Consider the following 21,946-nt stretch of genomic DNA (forward strand, 5'->3'; position numbering starts at 1 on the left):
AGGCCTGTTGCTTTCATTTTGAAGTTGAATCAACTCCAGTGTAATTTTCTTAGCTCTCCTGCTCATCGAGTAACGTGACTTCAGGTTTGGACACCAACCATAAAAGCAACCCCTTTCAACCTCAGCTGTACCTTGCCTTACAGCTTCCACATGTTCAGTAGTGGTATCAACACTAGTTAACCAAGCCTCGCCATTGCGTGAAATGCGTTGTAAGTTTCTCCGGGCAACTTCCGCTCTTTCCTGCACCTCAGTTTTGATATTCTTCAGCTTCTCAGATTCTTTATCCATACATCTGATGTTGCTCTTGTAGTAATATAAATACCCAATCCCTCGCATGACTGGCTGCATCAAGCAATCTGTGACTTTTTCCACAAAAATAGATAAGAATTCCATCGCCAGTATAGTTTAGTAATAAGCCTTTTTTCAACACTCAAGTCTGAACTCTGCTATTGGTTTTTTTTTTTTTTTGCTTTCAAATTCCCTCTTTTTGACTGGTTTTCTTAGTTACTGGAAGGTGTGAAAATGAAAGTTAAAAGAGCAACGATGTAGAATTTGGTATGAAAACGAAATATCAGAGAGCGGAAATGAAGAATTTGGAATGAAAATGAAATATGAGAGGAGAGGTAATGGAGAATTTGATTGTTCTATTCCAAGCAACAAATTCACAGAGATTTATAAGCTGTGCATTCATGTTGAGAGTGTGGTCAAACTAATATCTTTAGAGTGAGAGTGTTGATTAGCTAACATATTAAAGTAGTGAACATATCTGATTCTATATCTTCCTTCACTCAAACTCATGTTACGACTTTCCCAAAATATATGCTTTCTTGTAATGGCAGACAATAAAGAAGAAAAAAAGGAAAAGTAATTGTTGCTTTTCGGAATTTTCCACTTGCTTGCCAGGTACTTAAAGATCAGTCCAGACATTCTCTCTAACTTTTAACAAAGTATTTCCCTTCCAGTTTCACACAAATGACTACTTGATGTTTTTTTAGAACTAGTCCTGGACACGTACGTTGCACGTGTGTCCCATGCTAAATTATGTGGAGTTGTTATGACGATATATATATATGCTTGAACATGTATGTTGCCCATGTATCTCATGCTTAATTAGTACAAGAACTTTGAAAACATTATAATTAGTGTGATAAGTTGCACAAAAATTAAAGATTTGCATGTATTTATAAGAAGTTTTTGTCAAATGAGAGTAGTGTTTTGCAAAAGTTATATAGAAATTAGATCAATCTATGTCTTCCTTAAGATGGTTAGAAGATGAACATTGTGCGATAACTTGCATAGTAATTGAAGAGAAAATCTACAAGCTCAAACCAATGAATGGTGAGCCTATTCAATCAATATTATTATCAATAGAAGGTACATAATGCTGAAATATTTCTATCAAGTGAATTTCAAAAGTAATATTCGAACACTTTTAATTATGTATTTTTTAATATATCAAGTATTCAACTTGATAAAAGTTTTGTTAATATGTCACAACACATAATTTAAGTATCTCTTATTGGTTCAAAATATTTCATGTTCTAAAAATTTTGCCTTCTTTCTAAGAAATTGTAGCCTCCACCTTATTACAATCACATACAGGTCAAGAAGTTGTTATCGAATGTGATTTGTGTTTTGTAAAAAGTGCACATAAATTCGATCAACACATACATTTCTTATGATAGCTAGTGGATCATTGTCAATTTTTTGGTGTACACCTACAAAAAAAAAATAGTTATTATTAGTGATAAAAATAATAATTGCTCAACTATCTAATCGATGTATATAAATCATAATTATTATAGGTACGTGTACCCTTGCCTAATTCAAAATTATTAGTTCTATTTTCTATGAATTTAACAAAAAAAAATAGAATTTAAATTATGTAAATTGATTCCTAACCAAAATTACACAAATAAGAATATATAGTTTCATGATACTCCAAGGAGATAATTAAAAAAAAAGTAATCTTATCTGATTTGATATTACTATGATAAATTTCTATGTTGCAAGAGGTGAAATAACTATGATACAAACGTTTGCATACCCAAGTAAAATGAACTTTCAACTAATCAGAAAACATCTATGAATAAGTCGAATTAAAGACAATAACTTATAATATGAATAGAAAAAATAGAGCACATAAGCAGAAGTAGAAAAGAGAGACACAAACACAAAATGAATATGAAAAAATGTCGCTACACAAAGTAGGATTGATAATCTAATAATTTGATGCATTTACAGAAATTGAATACACATAACTCTATGTCTTTAATTTATCTAGGTCATNCTACACAAAGTAGGATTGATAATCTAATAATTTGATGAATTGAAATAATTGTCTTGTGTTTTTTCACTATATATACACAATATATAACATTTAGTCCATGAATATATTGTATTGAATTGATCAAATGAATTACTCCACATTGAATATACCAAGCAACTTTTTCAATTCTCCATATGTTTATTACTACAAAGAGATATTTTACTTTTCGCATTAAGAATCGGAAGATAAAGCATTTACAGAAATTGAATACACATAACTCTATGTCTTTAATTTATCTAGGTCATTCATTTGCTATATTATTATTTATTTATATTTATTAGAAGATAGACTTACCTTCAAGAAAGAAAAAAACATAAATAAGAGTTAAATAAATGACAAAACATTAATGGGTTTTTTCGTGTATATATATTCAATAGCCTAATGCATTGAACTAAGTGTATATTTAAATTCATGTACAATATTATTATAGGAATAATATTTGATTGAAGGATAATGATGTCATTCAACATTTTATGGACATTTTGATAATTCAGTTTTTAAAATATTTTGGTTCCACTTATATATATACTTACTATATTTACTAATTTAATAAAAGTTTTATTTCTCTTTTTTTATGTGAAGGAAAAATGACAAATTAATTTATGATTATTATTTAATATTTAATTATTAAAATATTTTATAACTTTTTTATTTAATATAAGAGTAAAATGGTAATCCAACTTTAAATTTTTGAGTTTTCTACTTTTAATAAATTTTTATTTTTATTCTTATTATTTATTATTTATTGTTTATTTATGATCATAAGATGATAAGTTAGGAAAATGAAGAGGTGTAGTTATGAAGTTGATTTTAAATGGAAAAATATTTTTTTTAAATGATCTTAAGAAAATAAATTAATAGTCAAAGGGTATTTTTGTAATTCAACTTCTGACTTAGATTGTTCCCACTTTTAGAAAATTACAAGTTCATTTTGTAGAATAGTCTAGGTGCTCTTATGATGCAAATGTGCTATATCTATATATAATATAATAGTGTTGTTCTGCCACAAAATCAAGGGAAAATGCTTAAATTACATCCCATCAGAGAGTTACTATTAATAAAGCACTAATCAACTGATTGCTATAGAAAGGTCAAATTTAAGTTCAATAGATAAAGATGTAGATGTAATAAAATTCAGAGTAATTTGCTTCAATCTAACAGATAAGTATTCAATACTCTTAAGATCTATATAATAACTTGGGAAATAGATCAAGAAAACACCAAGCTTTTCAAGAATAAATTTCATGGGTCATTAATATTTTACCTGGAAAAAAAAATTGATAACTAAATTGACACATAAGATATAGTAGCATGGTGAAGAGTAGTAAACAAAAGAAAAAAAATAATAGCATATATATCTGATAACAATGTTTTGAGGCAAAGGAAGATAAATAGATTATGAGAAAAATTAATACATAGGAAGATGGAAAATAAAAATAATTAATAATAACCAAGGTAATTTACATTGTATTACAATAAATTTAAAGCGTATGTAATTAATTTATAATGGTAAAAATAAATTGCACACTCTAAAAATTAACCAAACATTATCACTAAAACTACAAATTAAATTACTATTTGTAGTTATTTTTATAAAATCATGAATTGACTATCACTTTTAAAAGAAGGCAAAGGAATAGTGATTACATTAGGGAAAAAAAAATCATTGTTATCTTTTTAAGAGTGAAAACGGAAATAAAAAAATGAGAAAGGAGGACTACAACAATCATATGCAACATTCAAATGTGCTTACAATATAAATCAACTCTAAATATGTCTTTTTCACGATATTTGGAATGTCTTTTACTAATATTTCTTTGAAGGAACTACCACTCCAATTATGAAACCCCATAAACAGTAAAACAAAATAATTCACCAAGAATGCATCTACATTATTAAAAAAACAGGAATGAATGAGAATATAAACGCACATACCTTATATTTTACAAATAAGAATAATATGGAAGAAAAAGTATTCACCTAAATGACCTGTTATAAGCAAAGAAATACACTACATCAGACATGAAACAGAAAAAAATAAATTAAAGCAATGAAAAGAAAATGAGGCAAAAGAATATATCATAATATTATGTTGCAACTGAAGTGAAGCAACCCTATTATCTTATATGATAATATGCATTTATATAAATTATATAAGTGCACAAAAAAGGAATATGAAACGGTATATTCAGGAAGTTCTTTCATCTTTCATTCAATATATATAATTATATAGAGTATTAACTTAAGATTTAATTGAGTAATAAATTGGGGAAGAGGAAAGATTAGATAATTTAGAGAGTTATTGGTCTATTTTTTTTAAAAATGTAAATGAAGAAAGGAAAGGGTTCTTTTCTCTAACATAAAAAAACCAAAAGTTTTAAAGTATCAAAAATTATTATCTGATCATCGTCTCTTTGGTTTTTTTCGTTTTCCATTTATTATTTTATTATATAAAACAATTAAAGCCTAATAAGTATAGAATTATATTACAACCATTTATTAAAAACTCTTTTTTTTAGTTGAAGGGTATTTTTGTAATTCAACTTTTAACTTGGGAGCTTAATAAGTATAGAATTATATATATATATATATATATCCAATAGTGAAAGTTTATGCATAAGCTAAATGTCCATTTATATAAGATAAATTTAACTAATTTACCAAGTATATAATTCATCATTAGTTTGTGCTAATTATAATAGAAGAAAATCAAAAGTTCAACGATTGCAAGTTTTCATAGTAAGTATTTATTGAAGCAATTACTTAGCATTTAATATAATTTTTTGAATATAATTCATCTGAAAATTTTTATACCTTTGCACGGTAGGAGTAATTGAGGTACACTTAAGGGTCATTTTAATTGTTCCTAAACTTTTGATTTTCTTTTGTCATTTAATAGGATATCATCCAATTGTACAAATATTCATTGTATCTATATTAATTCATGCCAAAGATTGTGAGTTCTCCATTTTTAGAATATAATATTATTATTATAAATATTTTATGATATTTATTATAATTAATGTGTATTTATATTTTTGTTCATAAATATGTAATAATAGTGTTTAAAAGAATACAATAGTTTTTATTTATATTTAATATATATTTACATTTTTGTCCATAAATATTATGATATTACAAGGACATTTTTGTAATTCAACTTTTGACAGAGGCTTCCCACTTATAATATAATATGATATATATATAAAGCAAAAACGACAACCAAGCCCCCTATTTTTATTGATTAAGACACCATGTGTTCAGGCTATTCTATAAAAATTTATATGTTGGAGCATCAAACTATGCATTACAAAAAATAAAGTCATATTAACTACAAATCGTTCCTTTTATGATTTGAGAGAGGGAAGGCAAGCTAACCAATTTGTACTCTTTAGGATCACAAACCTTCAACATTGTCTTTATTAGTGAAGACTCCCTTTGCTCCAGCCTCAACAAATAATATGCATTTACCCTACCCTTTCTTCTGCTTATTACTTGTGGACAAACAACATTCAAATCTGCCATTAACATTTTAAGATTTTCAAATAAATTTAATAAGTTTAAAGTTTAGATCTTTGAGATAAATTCAAATACAAATTTTTAAAACAGGAGACGAAAAAAGACTAACAATTTGTCAAATCCTATAAAAGAAAGGGACTGTGAATTATGTGCTAGAGGTTGTGATGAACAATCATGTCCATATCTCCTTGACAGGATACTAATTGGGGATGTATAATTTTGATATGATGGAACTGGCGCTGTCACATCACATGCGATATTTTTTACGTATTATATATTTAGAATGATGGTATGCTAACGTTCCTTTTAATATGTAATAATATGCATAATGCATTTACTTAGAAGTATCTATATTAATTCATGCCAAAGATTGTGAGTTCTCCATTTTAACTGAGGTACACTTAAGGGTCATTTTAACTGTTCCTAAACTTTTGATTTTCTTTTGTCATTTAATAGGATATCATCCAATTGTACAAATATTCATTGTATCTATATTAATTCATGCCAAAGATTGTGAGTTCTCCATTTTTAGAATATAATATTATTATTATAAATATTTTATGATATTTATTATAATTAATGTGTATTTATATTTTTGTTCATAAATATGTAATAATAGTGTTTAAAAGAATACAATAGTTTTTATTTATATTTAATATATATTTACATTTTTGTCCATAAATATTATGATATTACAAGGACATTTTTGTAATTCAACTTTTGACATAGAGGCTTCCCACTTATAATATAATATGATGTTTTTTAAAATATATTATCAGTGTATTTTACTAGCAAGTATAAATCAATGCTACTAGATTTAGTTACAAGTTATTTTAAGGTGTAAAAGTTTTTTTTACATTGTCAATATAGAAAAGTTTATGGTTATTGAAGTGAGTTGAAAATACTGAAGTATTAGGTTAAAATTTCTTTGAACAAAAGAAATTAATTAGGTGATTTCTTTTCATATATTCAAACATTGATAGCCAAAGTTATCTGATACCTATGCTTGTGGAAGATAAAAAGTACCGTGTAGAATTAGTTGATCAAGTGTTGACTCACGTGGCAATACTATGACTTGGTTCCATCAACATAATTATTGTACTACTCTCCAGAACAAATGAAAGAAGAAGATGAAGGTAGTAGTAGAAGGGGCCACTAGGCCTTATCACCAAAGGTAGTAGTTGAATGTTGAGTTCTCATTCTTTAACCAGATGTCTCGTGTTCGAGTAAGTTGTCTTTGGCAAAGAAGGGTAGATCTTATTCTTATCATCAAAGATTTTGATGAAATGATAAGTAGAAGTTCTCGCTTTCTTTAATCAGATGTGTCGAGTTCAAGTAAGTTCCCTTTAGTAGGAAGTATTTTACGCGCTCCAAATTGGAAGGCGCAAATTCAAATACATATTCTGGTGCACACATACATATATTGCTGCTACCAGCAATTAAAGGAATTAACAAAAACTTTAAACCTTAATGTTATCAAGTTTCTGCTATTCAACAGAGAAAACTGTAGAGCACATGATGTTCACAACTCCACAATAACCTAAACAAAGTTTAAGTCCTTGTTTTGATCAACAACTTGTTGTTTTATGGTGATTTAGTATCTACTATTGGTACTTGTGTTTATCCATCTTCTGCGTAGTAATCAAACTCACAAAAGCCAACAAATTCCAGAGTAAGAGAAGTCGTAAATTGAAGGAAATGATAGAATCTCACTGTAATGACCCTAAAGGTCATTTTTGGAAATTTTCATAAAATGACCGTTTTANAAACAACTCCTACATTATCAGTGTCTTTTATTGTCAAGTACAAATCAATGCTACTGATATAGTAATGTGGATGCTTAACACTCTCCACACGCCAAAAGTTTGGCTTCTCAAGCATTGGTAATACAACATCGTATCCCTATTATGTTTTTATCTCAATATTAAAGAGCTTTCGGATCCAATATTGANTGGCATGGATGAGCTTTTTCTCAAACGGAAATGATATAAATGAGCCAAATTTTTAACGGATGACATAGATGAATCTTTTCTCAAAATTTAATGACATATTTGAGTCTTTTCCCTGTTTTAAATGGAGCGGACATTTTCAGTACATATTGATAAAACAGGATTTTACTAAATTTATATACTTTTCAACCTTTATTAAATATGTTAACAGTGTCCATGCCAATTTATTTGTATCATAAAATCCAAAGAAATAAAATTAAAAAAAATATAAGAAAACTTTTTTCTTCTATTTTTCCCTTTTCCAGAAAACAGTTGAAGGGACCCACACTAACCGTTGGTATTTTTTTCTTCTTCCATTTTTTCATCTTTCCTATGAATGTATGAAGCAAATTCTAAATTCCACAAATAATTTCAAATTTATGAGAAATTGATCTTGGTCATTTTCATAATTATTGGGATCTTGATTTATTTGTATCTTTTTCGATACAAATTTTGATCAACACATCTCTAATTTTCAACCATATGCTAAAATCCGGAGATTTGGAAGATACATTCATACAAATTTTGGGTTGAAGGGGAAATTTTTCGGGTTATAATGTCTTCGAATTTGTATGCAGATCATTATAATCAAAAGATTGATTATGTTTTTAAGATTGTTTTAATTGGAGATTCCGCAGTTGGTAAATCTCAATTATTGGCTAGATTTGCAAGAAATGAATTTAGTTTAGATTCAAAGGCTACAATTGGGGTTGAGTTTCAAACAAAAACTTTGCTTGTTGATAACAAAACCGTTAAGGCACAAATTTGGGACACTGCGGGACAAGAAAGGCCAGTTTAATTTTTCAATCTTTCTATGCTTGGTTCTTTTTCGCGAATTTTTATGCATAGTTGTTGTCTTTCCTTTTCATTTTTTCTCGCAATCCATGCAAATTTAGCGAAAAATTAGTGCAGGTGATATTAATTAGTTTGGAATTATGTGTTAGGCATGTTAGTACGTTTATTTTTAGGTCCTATGTTTTTCTGGAAGTCGTTTGGTTATAAAAATATAGAGAATTTCTGGTACTTTTTATTTTTGTGTAATATTGGTTTGAGATGAGCCTAAATTTGAACGGCATGGTTATTAGTTAGAATTCATATTGCTGATCCCAACTTGTTTGAGATATTTGAGACGACGTTCTTGTTTTTTGTGATAAATCTTCTTAAAGAGTAGTTTAAATCGTGATTTAGACTTCCATATGTATGTTTCTTTTTGAGTTTTTGTTTCTATCATTGTACAAGGTAGATACATGTCTTACAATTCATTTCTATTGAGTCGAGGGCCTGTTGGAAACAACCTCTCTACCCCACAAAGGTAGGGTAAGTTCTGCATACATCTTACCCTCCCTAGATCCCATTTTTTATCTGTAAACATTTCCCTTCTGTCAAGCTATGTTGCTCGGACTCTTGAGAGAAATGTTCCCAGGATCCTCCAAAATGCTCTACTTCTGAAGGATCACTTTTGAAGAGTTAGAGCAACATAGCCAATTTGATAATTGTTGTAACTCAATGAATCATCTCTCATTTCTCTCTCAGGTATAGAGCAGTAACAAGTGCATATTATAGAGGTGCAGTTGGCGCGATGCTAGTCTATGACTTAACAAAACGCCAATCATTCGATCATATGGCTAGATGGCTGGAGGAACTAAGAGGTCATGCTGACAAGAACATAGTTATAATGCTCATCGCGAACAAATGTGATCTAGGAAGTCTTCGAGCTGTACCAGTTGAAGATGCTCAAGAATTCGCAGAAAGGGAAAATCTCTTCTTTATGGAAACATCAGCTCTTCAATCCACAAACGTCGAGGGTGCATTCATGACAGTTTTAACAGAAATTTATAAAATCATTAGCAAGAATACGCTTATTGCAGCTCCGGGAGCTGATTATGGGAAGTCACAATCTTTAAAGGGAACCAGGATCATTGTTCCTGGCCAGGACTTGGATTCTGGTGGGAATAGTGGTGGTTGCTGCATGTCGTCATGATTTTTTATCGAGTTCTAGAGGTCTTTTTATTTATCTGAAATCATAATATAACTGGGAATGATTTATGTAGAATAGGAAATTGTTGTTGATGATGAAGTTGATTTAGATAGTTTGTTTAGCTATTTGTGTATACAGTTCATTAAGTTGTTCACTGGGCATCAGGGGCGGAGCTACAACCCTGTCTACGGGTTTTGTCATGTATTTGTGTTTATGACTTCACTTAATATGTAGAAACAATTTATCCAGAATCTACTATGCTTGCTTTTCTAGAATACAACACTGATAAACTCAAAATACTAACTCCGTTAAAGTTACAAACATACTAGTATGGTGAACAGGAATAATAAAAAGAGCTTGTAACAGACTATCTGCCAGGGTCAAGGTCTTGGGAACTCGGGCACATCTATGGTTGATAATAAAATTAGATGGGGTGCGATTGTATGCCCTGGAAGTAAACAACATTGAAGGTAATTAGTTAGTACGTTATATAATTCGAATACAGAAATTTATACAATGTAAAAATCTATACAATTATGCCTAACCAACAGAAGAAAGGCAACAGAGTTTTCATTTCAAGATTACACACACTGAACACCTTTCACAAACTACAATGTCAGTGCAGTCGACCACGATAAGGATTTCAAATCCCTCGATGTGGAGTAACTACAATGTTCTACTCCCATGATATGTAGTTCCTCCAATCGAACTAATCTTGATAAGACCACTGGTGAAATCCTTTTAAGTACTCGATGCTTATTCAAAAACTCTTAACAAAATTAGATTGGATCAATTTTCCTTTCTCCACTGGAACCTCCTCTAGGTTCAGCTTCGTCGCCATGACTAGCTTCTTGTTCCTGCAGGAAACAGAGAATGCAAAAGAAGAGAGAGAGATGACTAGCTTATTAAGTAAAAGAAAGTTGATGAAGTATCTAAAATGGAAAGAGAGCAGTAATAGAACCTTAGAATATCATGTAGCAATAAGTTATATAGCTAGCGGAACAAGACATACCTTGTTATTGAACCTCTGCTGTATCCATTTATTGAGATCATCTACTTTCACCTCATCATCACATTTGAGAATCGGTGTACTCACAGATATTCCGTGTTGGACAAACGTCTTCATTTCAGGGCAGTCATTAATAATCACTATCTTGAGAAATGGAAATTCAAGAGCGTGCTCTGTCATAAAGAAATGCCCCAGCTTAGGCAGATTGGTAAGATTCAAATGTTCCAATCGGGGAAATAAGGTCATGATTCCTTCTCCTTTAGTTATCACTTCTTCCATTGATTGACAGTGTTGTATCCATAACAGTTGGAGATTCAGAAGACCTTTGGCCACTGATGGAGACATCAAGTTTCTCAATTTTCCACAATGCGATACATCCAATGATTGAAGTTTGGTGAAGTAGTCAGTTGGAAGTTGGTGAGAGCATAGAGCACTTATGCAGTTAGCCCCAATGCTATATAGCACTTTCAGATTGGGACAAGAAACCTGCAAACGTTCAAGTATCAAACTTTGTTGTAGATACATTGGAACAAAACACTAGGTCATAAGGTAAAATAGACTTTACGTAAGTAAATAGTAAAAGGTAAAATAGACTTTATGTAGGTCATAGGTCATAGAGCACTTATGCTGTCAGCCTCACTGATGTATCTCTTCTAGGTTGGGACAAGAAACCTACGAGCTTTGAAGTATCAAACATTGTTGCAGATAGAGCTATTTTTTTGAAAGCCGCATGACATTTTTGAATTTAAAGAAAGGAAACTTACATACATATACTATAAATAAAAAATATTTATCATTTATAGCAATAACATTTTTTTTTCACTTGATCATTTTTAATACATTTATAATAAAGTTTTAATATATATTACAAAGAACAATTTATTATTCACATATAATACAAGTTTTATTGATGGACAATACATTTGTCACACATTTTAATACATAATACAATGTGTCAACTTCTTACCAAACAAACATAATATATNAAATTTATCATAGATGTCCCATTTTTCTGCAAATATAAAAAATAAGCAAAAAATGATCTAAAATGCCTTTATTGTTACTTAATAAGGCAAAAATGTCATTTTTCAAATAAATATATTATTTATTTTCTTTTTGAACACATTCTTTTCCTAATGATATTTTTTTATTAGCAAACGTTTATCCTACTTCAATTCGAAAAAAATAATATTAAAAATATTTCTTATTTTATTATAAATATCAAAATAAAAATTTATAATATATTTTAATTAAATAAATATAAATTTATTAACGAAAAAGAAAATTATGCACCATATATTAGACTCGGTTAGTAACAATAGGAACATTTCCAGAAGAAACTACCAACAAAAAGAATATTTTTGGACCAAAGTATTGAGGACAAGAATATTTTTGGACTAAACTAAAAATTGAGATCATTTTTTATCATTTCACGTAATTTAAGGCATTATCGACCTTTTTTCAAAAAATAAATAATATCTTTTAATAGGAATAAGATTTGTTAAAAAAGAAAAGAAATAATATATTTATGCGGAAGAAGTATTTTTGTTTCAAGTAGTAACAATAGGAACATTTTCAGAGCAAACTATCAACGGCAAGAACATTTTCTGACCAAAGTATTGAGGGGAAGAATATTTTTGGACTAAACTATAAATTAAGGGGATTTTTTTTATCATTTCATGTAACTTAAGGCATTATTGACCTTTTTTCAAAAAATAAATTGCAATATAGCTACAAAAGAAATAGTCTAAAAATTTGTTCTTACTTTTTTCTTCTTCTCCATATCTATTTATTTTCACACTAAGAAAATGAAATAAGAATAATGATAAGTCAATAGATCTATAAGGGATATATTTAAAATTTAAATTAACAGTTGATTAAAAGAAGTCACAAATATTCACATCAAATATAGCACTATATGGATTTTTAAAAAACAAATTAAAAAATTAATTTAAAATTATTTTTTCACTTGTTAGACAAAAAGGATATATCTAAGCAATAGACTTTGTTTAGGTAAACATCTTTAATGCTCAAGTAAAAGGTAACATTTTGGTGATAAGAAGCAAACCTTTTCATCAAAAAGAGGATTTGACCTCTGTTGTATCCATTTATTGAGATCATCTACTTTCACCTCATCATCACATTTGAGAATCGGTGTACTCACATATATTCCGTGTTGGACAAACGTCTTCATTTCAGGGCAGTCAGTAATAATCACTTCCTTGAGAAATGGAAATTCAAGAGTGTGCTCTGTCATAAAGAAATGCCCCAGCTTAGGCAGATTGGTAAGAGTCAAATGTTCCAATCGGGGAAATAAGGTCATGATTCCTTCTCCTTTAGTGATCACTTCTTCCATTGATTGACAGTATTGTATCCATAACAGTTGGAGATTCAGAAGACCTTTGGCCAATGATGGAGACATCAAGTTTCTCAATTTTCCACAATATGATACTTGCAATGTTTGAAGTTTGGTGAAGTAATCAGTTGGAAGTTGGTGAGAGCATAGAACACTTATGTTGTTAATCCCGCTGATGGATAGCTCTTCCAGGTTGGGACAAGAAACCTGCGAGCTTTGAAGTATCAAACTTTGTTGCAGATACAGTTGGAGCTATTGAGTGGAGAAGCCAAAAGTGCTTACACACATTTATTTATATATTTTTAAAAAGCCAAATAAATATAGATAGCACTTCCAGGTTGGGACAAGAAACTTGCAAATGTTGAAGACTTCAAACTTTGTTGCAGATATATTGGAAGAAAACACTAGGTCATAAGTTGATTAATATTTAACATGACCGTTTGATTAATAGTACATTATAAAGCAATTATTATAGTTTTAACACTTCATTTTTGAGAAACAACACCATCATTTTTCAAAATATGGAAGAAATTATTTAAGGTCAAATTACTCAAAAAAAAAATGCATCTCCAAAATAGCATTCTTTAAAATGACATACTAAAATACAAGATGACCTGAGAAAATAAATCCACATATATATTAGCTGTTAAATATAATGAAAGAAAGTTTTTTGGGCTAGTTTTTTTATATACATAATAAAAACGAAACTCAAAAGAAAAAGTACAAGAAAGGGGACTATTTCTTACCTTATTAATAGTGCCCTTGATTGTATATGATCTCGTTTCATATTTAAAAAAAGATTTTTAGTAGTCTCAAATAAATTAGTATTTTTTTTTCCATTTGGGCCGAGTCTATAGCGGTAGAGATAATTTTTGAAAGGCATATGACATTTTTTAAATTAAAAAATTACAATTATATTTTATAAATAAATATAAATTTATTAACGAAAATTATAAATATGCCCATATATTAGACGGTAGATGTATATATGCACCAATTTTATTAACAAGAGGTATATTTGCTCAAAATTGCAAAGTTGAGCAGTATATTTGCCCATTTTCCCTTAATTCAATGAATAATTTGGGTTTCACTCACCTGCTTGTAAAATTTATCATAGATGTCCCATTTTTCTGCAAATATAAAAAATAAGCAAAAAATGATCTAAAATGCCTTTATTGTTACTTAATAAGGCAAAAATGTCATTTTTCAAATAAATATATTATTTATTTTCTTTTTGAACACATTCTTTTCCTAATGATATTTTTTTATTAGCAAACGTTTATCCTACTTCAATTCGAAAAAAATAATATTAAAAATATTTCTTATTTTATTATAAATATCAAAATAAAAATTTATAATATATTTTAATTAAATAAATATAAATTTATTAACGAAAAAGAAAATTATGCACCATATATTAGACTCGGTTAGTAACAATAGGAACATTTCCAGAAGAAACTACCAACAAAAAGAACATTNNACACATTCTTTTCCTAATGATATTTTTTTATTAGCAAATGTTTATCCTACTTCAATTCGAAAAAAATAATATTAAAAATATTTCTTATTTTATTATAAATATCAAAATAAAAATTAATGGTTGATTTACTATGATCTTATATGTAAGACATATATTATCCGTTTAAAGGGTACATTTTTTAATAGTTAAAGTAATTTAAAAAGTAAAGAAAACAATAATAGAGTACTTCAAAAGTAATATCTTTTAATAGGAATAAAATTTGTTTTAAAAGAAAAGAAATAATATATTTATGCGGAAAGAAATATTTTTGAGTCAAGTAGTAACAATAGGATCATTTCCAAAACAAACTATCAACGACAAAGAACATTTTCTGACCAAAATATTGAGGGCAAGAACATTTTGGACTAAACTATAAATTGAGGGCATTTTTTATTATTTCACGTAATTTAAGGCATTATTGACCCTTTTTCAAAAAATAAATTACAATATAGCTGCAAAAAAAGAATAGTCTTAAAATTTGTTCTTATTTTTTTCTTCTTTTCCATATCTATTTATTTTCACACAAAAAAATAAGAATATGAAACTCAAATAATGAAAAGTTAATAGATCTATAAGGAAGATATTTAAAACTTATATTAACCGTTGAATAAAAGAAGTCACAAAAATTCACATCAACTAATAGCCTTATATGGATTTTTTAAGTAAAAAATTAATTTTATTTTTTTTTCAATTGTTAGACAGAAAGGATATATCTGAGCAATAGACTTTGTTTAAGTAAAAATCTTTAATGCTCAAGTAAAAGGTAACATTTTGATGATAAGAAGCAAACCTTTTCATCAAAAAGAGGATTTGAGTTGTTGGCTGTAGGCCTGAAATTCTGGAACTCAGGTAACCAAAAGAAGATCATTTTCCGTAACAGAGGGAACTCAATGTGCTCAACATTGTCACTGCAAAAGTGAGTCAGGCATTCCAGAGATTCAAGTCTCAACTCATATAAATTGGGGAACTTGATTACTTCATGTGTTGTCTTCAATAAATGTGTCACTGAATCACATTCAGTGAGGTTGAGACATTTCACGTTCTGCAATTCATTCAGCTGCAACTCAGTCAACACATTATTAGAGTCCTTTCCGATTGACTCTACAAGTTCACTCTCCTTCAACAGGTGGCAGATCCAATCACCCAATGGGGCAGTCTTCGTGACCTCTAAAGCAATAATCTTGTCGTAATCATCACTGCATGGATTCTAATAACTCGTTCCAAGATTGTACCGTGTCAACTTGGAGGGAAGGCCAAGGTTACTGTAGATCACATCACTCCAACCTTCTACTCCCACCATATGTAGTTCCTCCAATTGAGCTAGTAATTTTGATAACACCCCTCCTGAAATCCTTTTAAGTGTTCTACTCTTATTCCAAAACTCTAACCTAATTAGCTTGGTCAATTTTCCTATCTCCTCTGGTAGCTCATCTAACTCACAACCTCTTAGGCTGAGAATTTCTAACTCGACAAGTTCCCCAATAAAGGATATGTCATCCAACCTTAAATTACTCAGACACAGCGTCCTCAGACTTGACAACCTCCTAATGGATGCTGGAAAACACAGAATGGACTCCTCAAATCTGTGTCCCCTCAGGCTCAAGACATTGAGGTTACTCATTTCATCAAAAATATCGTCCTGTAGTTTGAATGGATCTTCAAAACAGAGTTTCAACATTAAAAGCTTCAGTTTTGTGCAAATTATTGGTCTAGGATGCTCATCAAATTTATTTGCAACAATTGACATGTGACTGAAATGCTCATAAGAAGTTCTTCTCGGAAACTCTTCCAAGTTAACATCGTGACTTACCATAAAGTTATGCTCTCCTTCAGACGCAATACTTATAGCAACATCACGGACCACATCATGCATTTTCACATGTTTTTTTTCTGAACCTTGGGATAACAAGAAACCATCTTTCAATATTTCTAATAGAAAACACACCCTTTTTCTTGCTCCTTGTATATTTTTAATTCTAGAAAAGATGCCAAGCCCCATTCCAAATCCAAGCAATTCTTCAGTCCGAATATAGCTATCTTCCTCGAACAAAGAACAAAGCAAAAAGAGATACTTTGCTTCATTCTCGCCCAAGTGGTCATAGCTTAGCCTCAGAGATTTATACACCTTACTGTTCACTCCAGGGATATTTTTTGGTTCTGCATCACGTAATTGTATAAGGGCATCCTCCCACGAAGGCTTGGTTTTACTCTTTAGTGCTCCTGCAAGTATAATAATTGCAAGCGGCAACCCCTTGCATTCTTTGGCAACCTCTTTAGCTATGTCAATCGGAGAAGGATCGTTGCCAAAATCACCGACTTTCTCTTTGAAAAGGCTCCATGCTTCCTCTTCGGATAACGTTTCAACTTCCATGATCTTCTTAGCTTTCATTTCTTCACAAACATTTCGGAAACGTGTCGTCAATATCACTTTGCAGCGATGGTTGTGGTTGCTACCGCTGGGAATTCCAAGTTTGTCTAGATCATGAAGAGCCTCCCAAACATCATCCAAGATTATAAGGTTGCGGCTGTTCTGATCCATTAACCTTGTACGCAGCTGATCTCCACGACTCCACAAATTATCCCCTTGTAATGTCAGCCCGAGTCCGTCTGCCATCTGACCCTGAAGTTTTTTCAAGTCTGGTTGTTGACTGACAGTTACCATGACGACATCTATGAAATTATTACCCCTTTCTTGTTTTGCCTTTAGTCTGATTTTCTCAGCGAGTGTTGTTTTACCAACACCACCCATACCACATATACCAATCACAGTGACCTCGTCATCTTTCAAAGCTTCCATGATCTCATCCTCTTGCAATTTTCTGGAGTCAAACATCTCACCATCGTAACTAGGTATAGCCTCACTTTGGACTGGATGATCATAGGAGAAAGCATTAGAGTCGGGGGCTTCATTTCGAAGTTCAGTCAACTCCTCTGTAATTTTCTTAGCTCTCCTGCTGAGGGAGTAACGTGACTTCAAGTTTGGACAGCACCCATAAAAGCAACCCCTTTCAACCTCAGGTATACCTCCCATTACATCATCCACTTGAGCAATAGTGGTATCAACACTAGTTAACCAAACCTCGCCATTGAGTGAAATGCGTTGTAAGTTTCTCCGGGCAACTTCCGCTTTTTCCTGCATCTCACTTTTGATGTTCTTCAGCTTCTCAGATTCTTTTCCCATAGATGTGATGTTGTTCTTGTAGTAGTAGAAATACCCAATCTGTCGCACAACTGGCTGGATCAAGCAATCTATTACCTTTTCCGTAAAAACAGATAAGAATTCCATATCTGATTACCAAATTAATAATTTATTAGTTACAAGATAGAATGAAAATAGGTTGAGAGTGAATGAATACAAGATCAGAGGAAATTGAAAAATGATAATTGCACGGCTTTTGAGGTAGGTACTACTATTAACTCTCCTCACTATTTTGAAAGTGACTAAACAACAACTTACACATTAACATATACACACTCAAAGTCGGTGGACATGTATGTCAACTGAATTCAAATTGAAGAACATGTTTATGCATTAAAATGTACTAGTAAAACGGGGAGGCCTTATCACTGAAAGTCGTGGTAGAATGGCAGTTAGTCTTCTTCTTTAACCAAATATTTCAAGTTCAAGTATCATGTCTTTGGCAAGAAATATTTTACCAGAGTGTGAATTCAATTAGTACCGAATATCAAGTGTGAAACCCAAAAGATAGTTGCACAGTTTTGAGGTACTACTATTAACTCTCCCTCACATGGACATGTACTATTTTGAAAGCTACTAACAACAAATACATGTTTACCTTTTAACACCAACAACTAATTTACATGTAAAAAATGGGTACTAGAACTCGTGGTTAGTTATCTTTTTATACATATTTTCCCAAAATTAATACGTCTAATATTGCATACTGATATTAATTATGCTATAAGAAGATTAAATGATGTATTTTGATTTAATAGTTAGTTATTTAACAGGAAGACTAGGGATCAATTCCCACACTTAGTATACTTTTTCTAAGACTAGGGATCAATTCCCAATCAGTATACTTGTTCCTTATTTTTTTAGTGGTGTATTCGTGTTTAAAAATCTTATGGTGCATAGTGCAATATTAACCTTAACTCCCTTGCATTCTTAAAAAAAATAGATGTTTTGCAAAAATTATAAAGTATGTATTTTTTTTGTTTGAAAATATCAATGTCCCAACTAAACATGTTCAAACACAATTTCAACTTTAAAAATTTCAAGTAAAATGTTTTTTCATGGCCAAACCCCCACAAAATTATATGTACATGTTATGAACCTTTTGTCTGATTTAAAATTACGAATTCTTTCATTTGTGAATTTTAATTTTTTTTAGCTACTATTACTTGTCTTGTAAAAAATAACATAATACATAAATATGTCATTTAACTTGACCTCAGCTGACATCTTTTATCCATCCAATTTTGTGTGTGCACAAATAGATATACTTAAACTTGTAAATTTAACGGTAGACACACGTGCTCTAGGTGACATATACAAATCTGTTAGAATAATCCCACATGAATTGTCAAGTAGGACATCACCTAAGGCGTAAATACACGTACACATACTTGTAGACGATCTAACGGGATAGGAAATTAAGGAGACTAGGGTGATCGGGACATTAGCTGGCCTGGGGGTGTGGGGGGGAGAGGGGCGATCCCATAGACGGTAGACCCGTCCTATCCCACTAACTAAGGGAATGGGTTGGGGGCCTTTAGTGGGATTTTAAAATGAAATAAAATTATTATTTAGAAATGGTAANATCCATCCAATTTTGTGTGTGCATAAATAGATATACTTAAACTTGTAAATTTAACGGTAGACACACGTGCTCTAGGTGACATATACAAATCTGTTAGAATAATCCCACATGAATTGTCAAGTAGGACATCACCTAAGGCGTAAATACACGTACACATACTTTTAGATGATCTAACGGGATAGGAAATTAAGGAGACTAGGGTGATCGGGACATTAGTTGGCCTGGGGGTGTGGGGGGAGGGGGGAAGAGGGGCGATCCCATAGACGGTAGACCCGTCCTATCCCACTAACTAAGGGAATGGGTTGGGGGCCTTTAGTGGGATTTTAAAATGAAATAAAATTATTATTTAGAAATGGTAATGACTATTTTTTTTAATAAACTTCAAACTTAATAAATTATGAAATAGCTAAGTAAAAAGTTGATACAACGCTACATAAGTTTAGTTTTTAAAATTTTGCAAACTTGCATGGGTTAAAAATAAGTTGGCAAAGGCTAGTGTGGAAACCTGGGAGATAAAATTAAGTTGACAATAGTTAGTTTTAAAATTATAATTTTTAGCCAACAACTCACGTCTCTAAAGAAGAACACCTAATTTATATTGCCACGAATTTGTGATAAGAAATATTTTACCTCCAAAGTGGAACGTGTGAATTCAAATATCGAATATCAGGTGTGAAATCTAAAAATAATTGAACAACAACTAATATTTCGAGTTTAAATAACATGTCTTTGATAAGAAATATTTTACCTCCAAAGTAGAACATGTGAATTTAAATTTCGAATATCAGGTGTGAAATCTAAAAAATAATTGCAGAACAACTTTGAGGTACTACTATTCTGACATGTACTATTTTAAAAGACTAAATAACAAATACATGTTTGCCTTTAACAACCATGGTGAATTTTGAAGTTTAGTTAGCTCCTCTGTAATTTTGATGTTACTGCTGTAGTAAAATAAATACCCAATCCCTCGCTCCACTGGCTTCATCAAGCAACCACTGACTTTCCCCACCAAAATAGATAACAAATCCATATTTCTTAGTTACAAGGAAGCAAAGGTAGAATAAAGGCATAATACATATATTGGACCTTAAACTTGGCTTCAAATTTTAACTTTGACCTCCAACTTTCAAAGTGCACAAATAGACACTTTAACTATCCAACCTTTTAATAAATAAACACGCGTGTCTTACCTGGCAAAACGCGTGATGTGCACGCATTTTGCGCGAGTGAGAAGCAATTTTTGAGGCACACAACAGTGAAAAAAATGCTGAAATGACAACTCTACCCTTGATTAATTTTTAATTTTTTTTTAGTTCTAAAATGGAGGTGTAAAGTGTTTAATTAGTTGGCAGCCATTGAGTGGCTCAATAATACACGTGGCAGCGTGTGCATTTCACACTCTTGGCTCCAAAAATCGCGTGTTTATTTATTAAAAGGTTGGATAGTTAAAGTGCTTGTTTGTGCACTATGAAAGTTGGAGGTCAAAGTTAAAATTTGAAGCCAAGTTTAAGGTCAAATATATGTATTATCCCTAGAATAAAAATAGGTTGAGAGTGAATGAGTACAAAAGAGGAAATTCAAAACTGATAATAGCACGACTTTCAGGTAGGTACACTATTAATTGTTACGACTCATTTGGTCATGCGATATGGAATTATGATTTGAAATTATGATTTGAAATTATGATATGATATCATAATATGAAATCATGAGATTAAATTGAAGTTTTGTTTAGACATGCGATATGAAATTTTTGTGTTGTATATTTTCTCATAAAAATAAGAATGCCAAAAGTTGTAAAACTATTATAATAACCTCAATTATTTATTCAAAAAATTATAAAATCACATAATAAATTATTACAAAGCTCCATTTAAGTAACTATTTGATCTAACTTTAATTCAATAAAAAGAATTAAACATAAATTATAGTGTATTTAAATACCGGATATCAGGTGTCCAAAAAGAAAAAAAAAAGCATTTCAAAATGAGAGCATTATTAAAGTGAGAGTGTTTGATTAGATAACATTTCAAAAAATCTGATTCCATATGGCAGACAAAGAAATGTAGATAAAAAGTAAAAGTATATGTTTGCTTTTGGAATTTTCTCTCCAATTGACTAAGTGGAATAATAGAGAATATGGTATATGAAAATGAAAACTAAAAAAAAAGTAGTGGGGTCATTATTAAAATTGATTCCATATGGTCAGACAAAGAAATGTAGATAAAAAGTAAAAGTATATGTTTGCTTTTGGAATTTTCTCTCCAATTGATTAAGTGAGTCATGATGAAGTCCTTGTTCTCTTCTATTGAAGTGAAAACAACTTTTTGTTATTTTTCAAATTCTTGGAAATTTAGGCATGTCTTGTAAGAAGTTAAATATTCATATACTGTAATCATAATATGTAAACGTTACATTTGGATTGTGAAACTACACGATTTTCACTGTTTGTGTACATAAT

The 21,946-nt window shown here is 30.5% G+C and overlaps 3 protein-coding genes across 3 annotated transcripts in view; 1 reads left to right on the forward strand and 2 right to left on the reverse strand.

Annotated features, from left to right (window-relative positions):
• Positions 1 to 21,946, reverse strand: part of LOC125860955 (disease resistance protein UNI-like) — a 237,323-nt gene that overhangs the window by 187,609 nt on the left and 27,768 nt on the right. Inside the window, exons 3-4 of the mRNA XM_049541014.1 lie at positions 12,892 to 13,223; positions 10,840 to 11,309 (exon numbers count right to left, since the gene is read on the reverse strand). Of these exons, the coding sequence (XP_049396971.1) occupies positions 10,840 to 11,309; positions 12,892 to 13,223 (802 nt within the window). The remainder of the gene's footprint in view (positions 1 to 10,839; positions 11,310 to 12,891; positions 13,224 to 21,946) is intronic.
• Positions 8,259 to 9,817, forward strand: LOC125860959 (ras-related protein RABA4d-like). Its single transcript, XM_049541018.1, has 2 exons — positions 8,259 to 8,625; positions 9,370 to 9,817. The coding sequence occupies exons 1-2, from the start codon at positions 8,393 to 8,395 to the stop codon at positions 9,815 to 9,817; spliced, it is 681 nt and encodes a 226-aa protein (XP_049396975.1). The 5' UTR covers positions 8,259 to 8,392.
• Positions 13,246 to 21,946, reverse strand: part of LOC125860957 (disease resistance protein UNI-like) — a 24,545-nt gene continuing 15,844 nt past the window's right edge. Inside the window, exons 3-4 of the mRNA XM_049541017.1 lie at positions 15,489 to 16,337; positions 13,246 to 13,386 (exon numbers count right to left, since the gene is read on the reverse strand). Coding sequence (XP_049396974.1) covers positions 15,906 to 16,337 — 432 coding nt within the window. The 3' untranslated portion in view covers positions 13,246 to 13,386; positions 15,489 to 15,905. The remainder of the gene's footprint in view (positions 13,387 to 15,488; positions 16,338 to 21,946) is intronic.

The sequence above is a fragment of the Solanum stenotomum genome, chromosome 3 (genome assembly GCF_019186545.1).
Source record: "Solanum stenotomum isolate F172 chromosome 3, ASM1918654v1, whole genome shotgun sequence".
In the NCBI taxonomy this organism is placed as follows: Eukaryota; Viridiplantae; Streptophyta; class Magnoliopsida; order Solanales; family Solanaceae; genus Solanum; species Solanum stenotomum.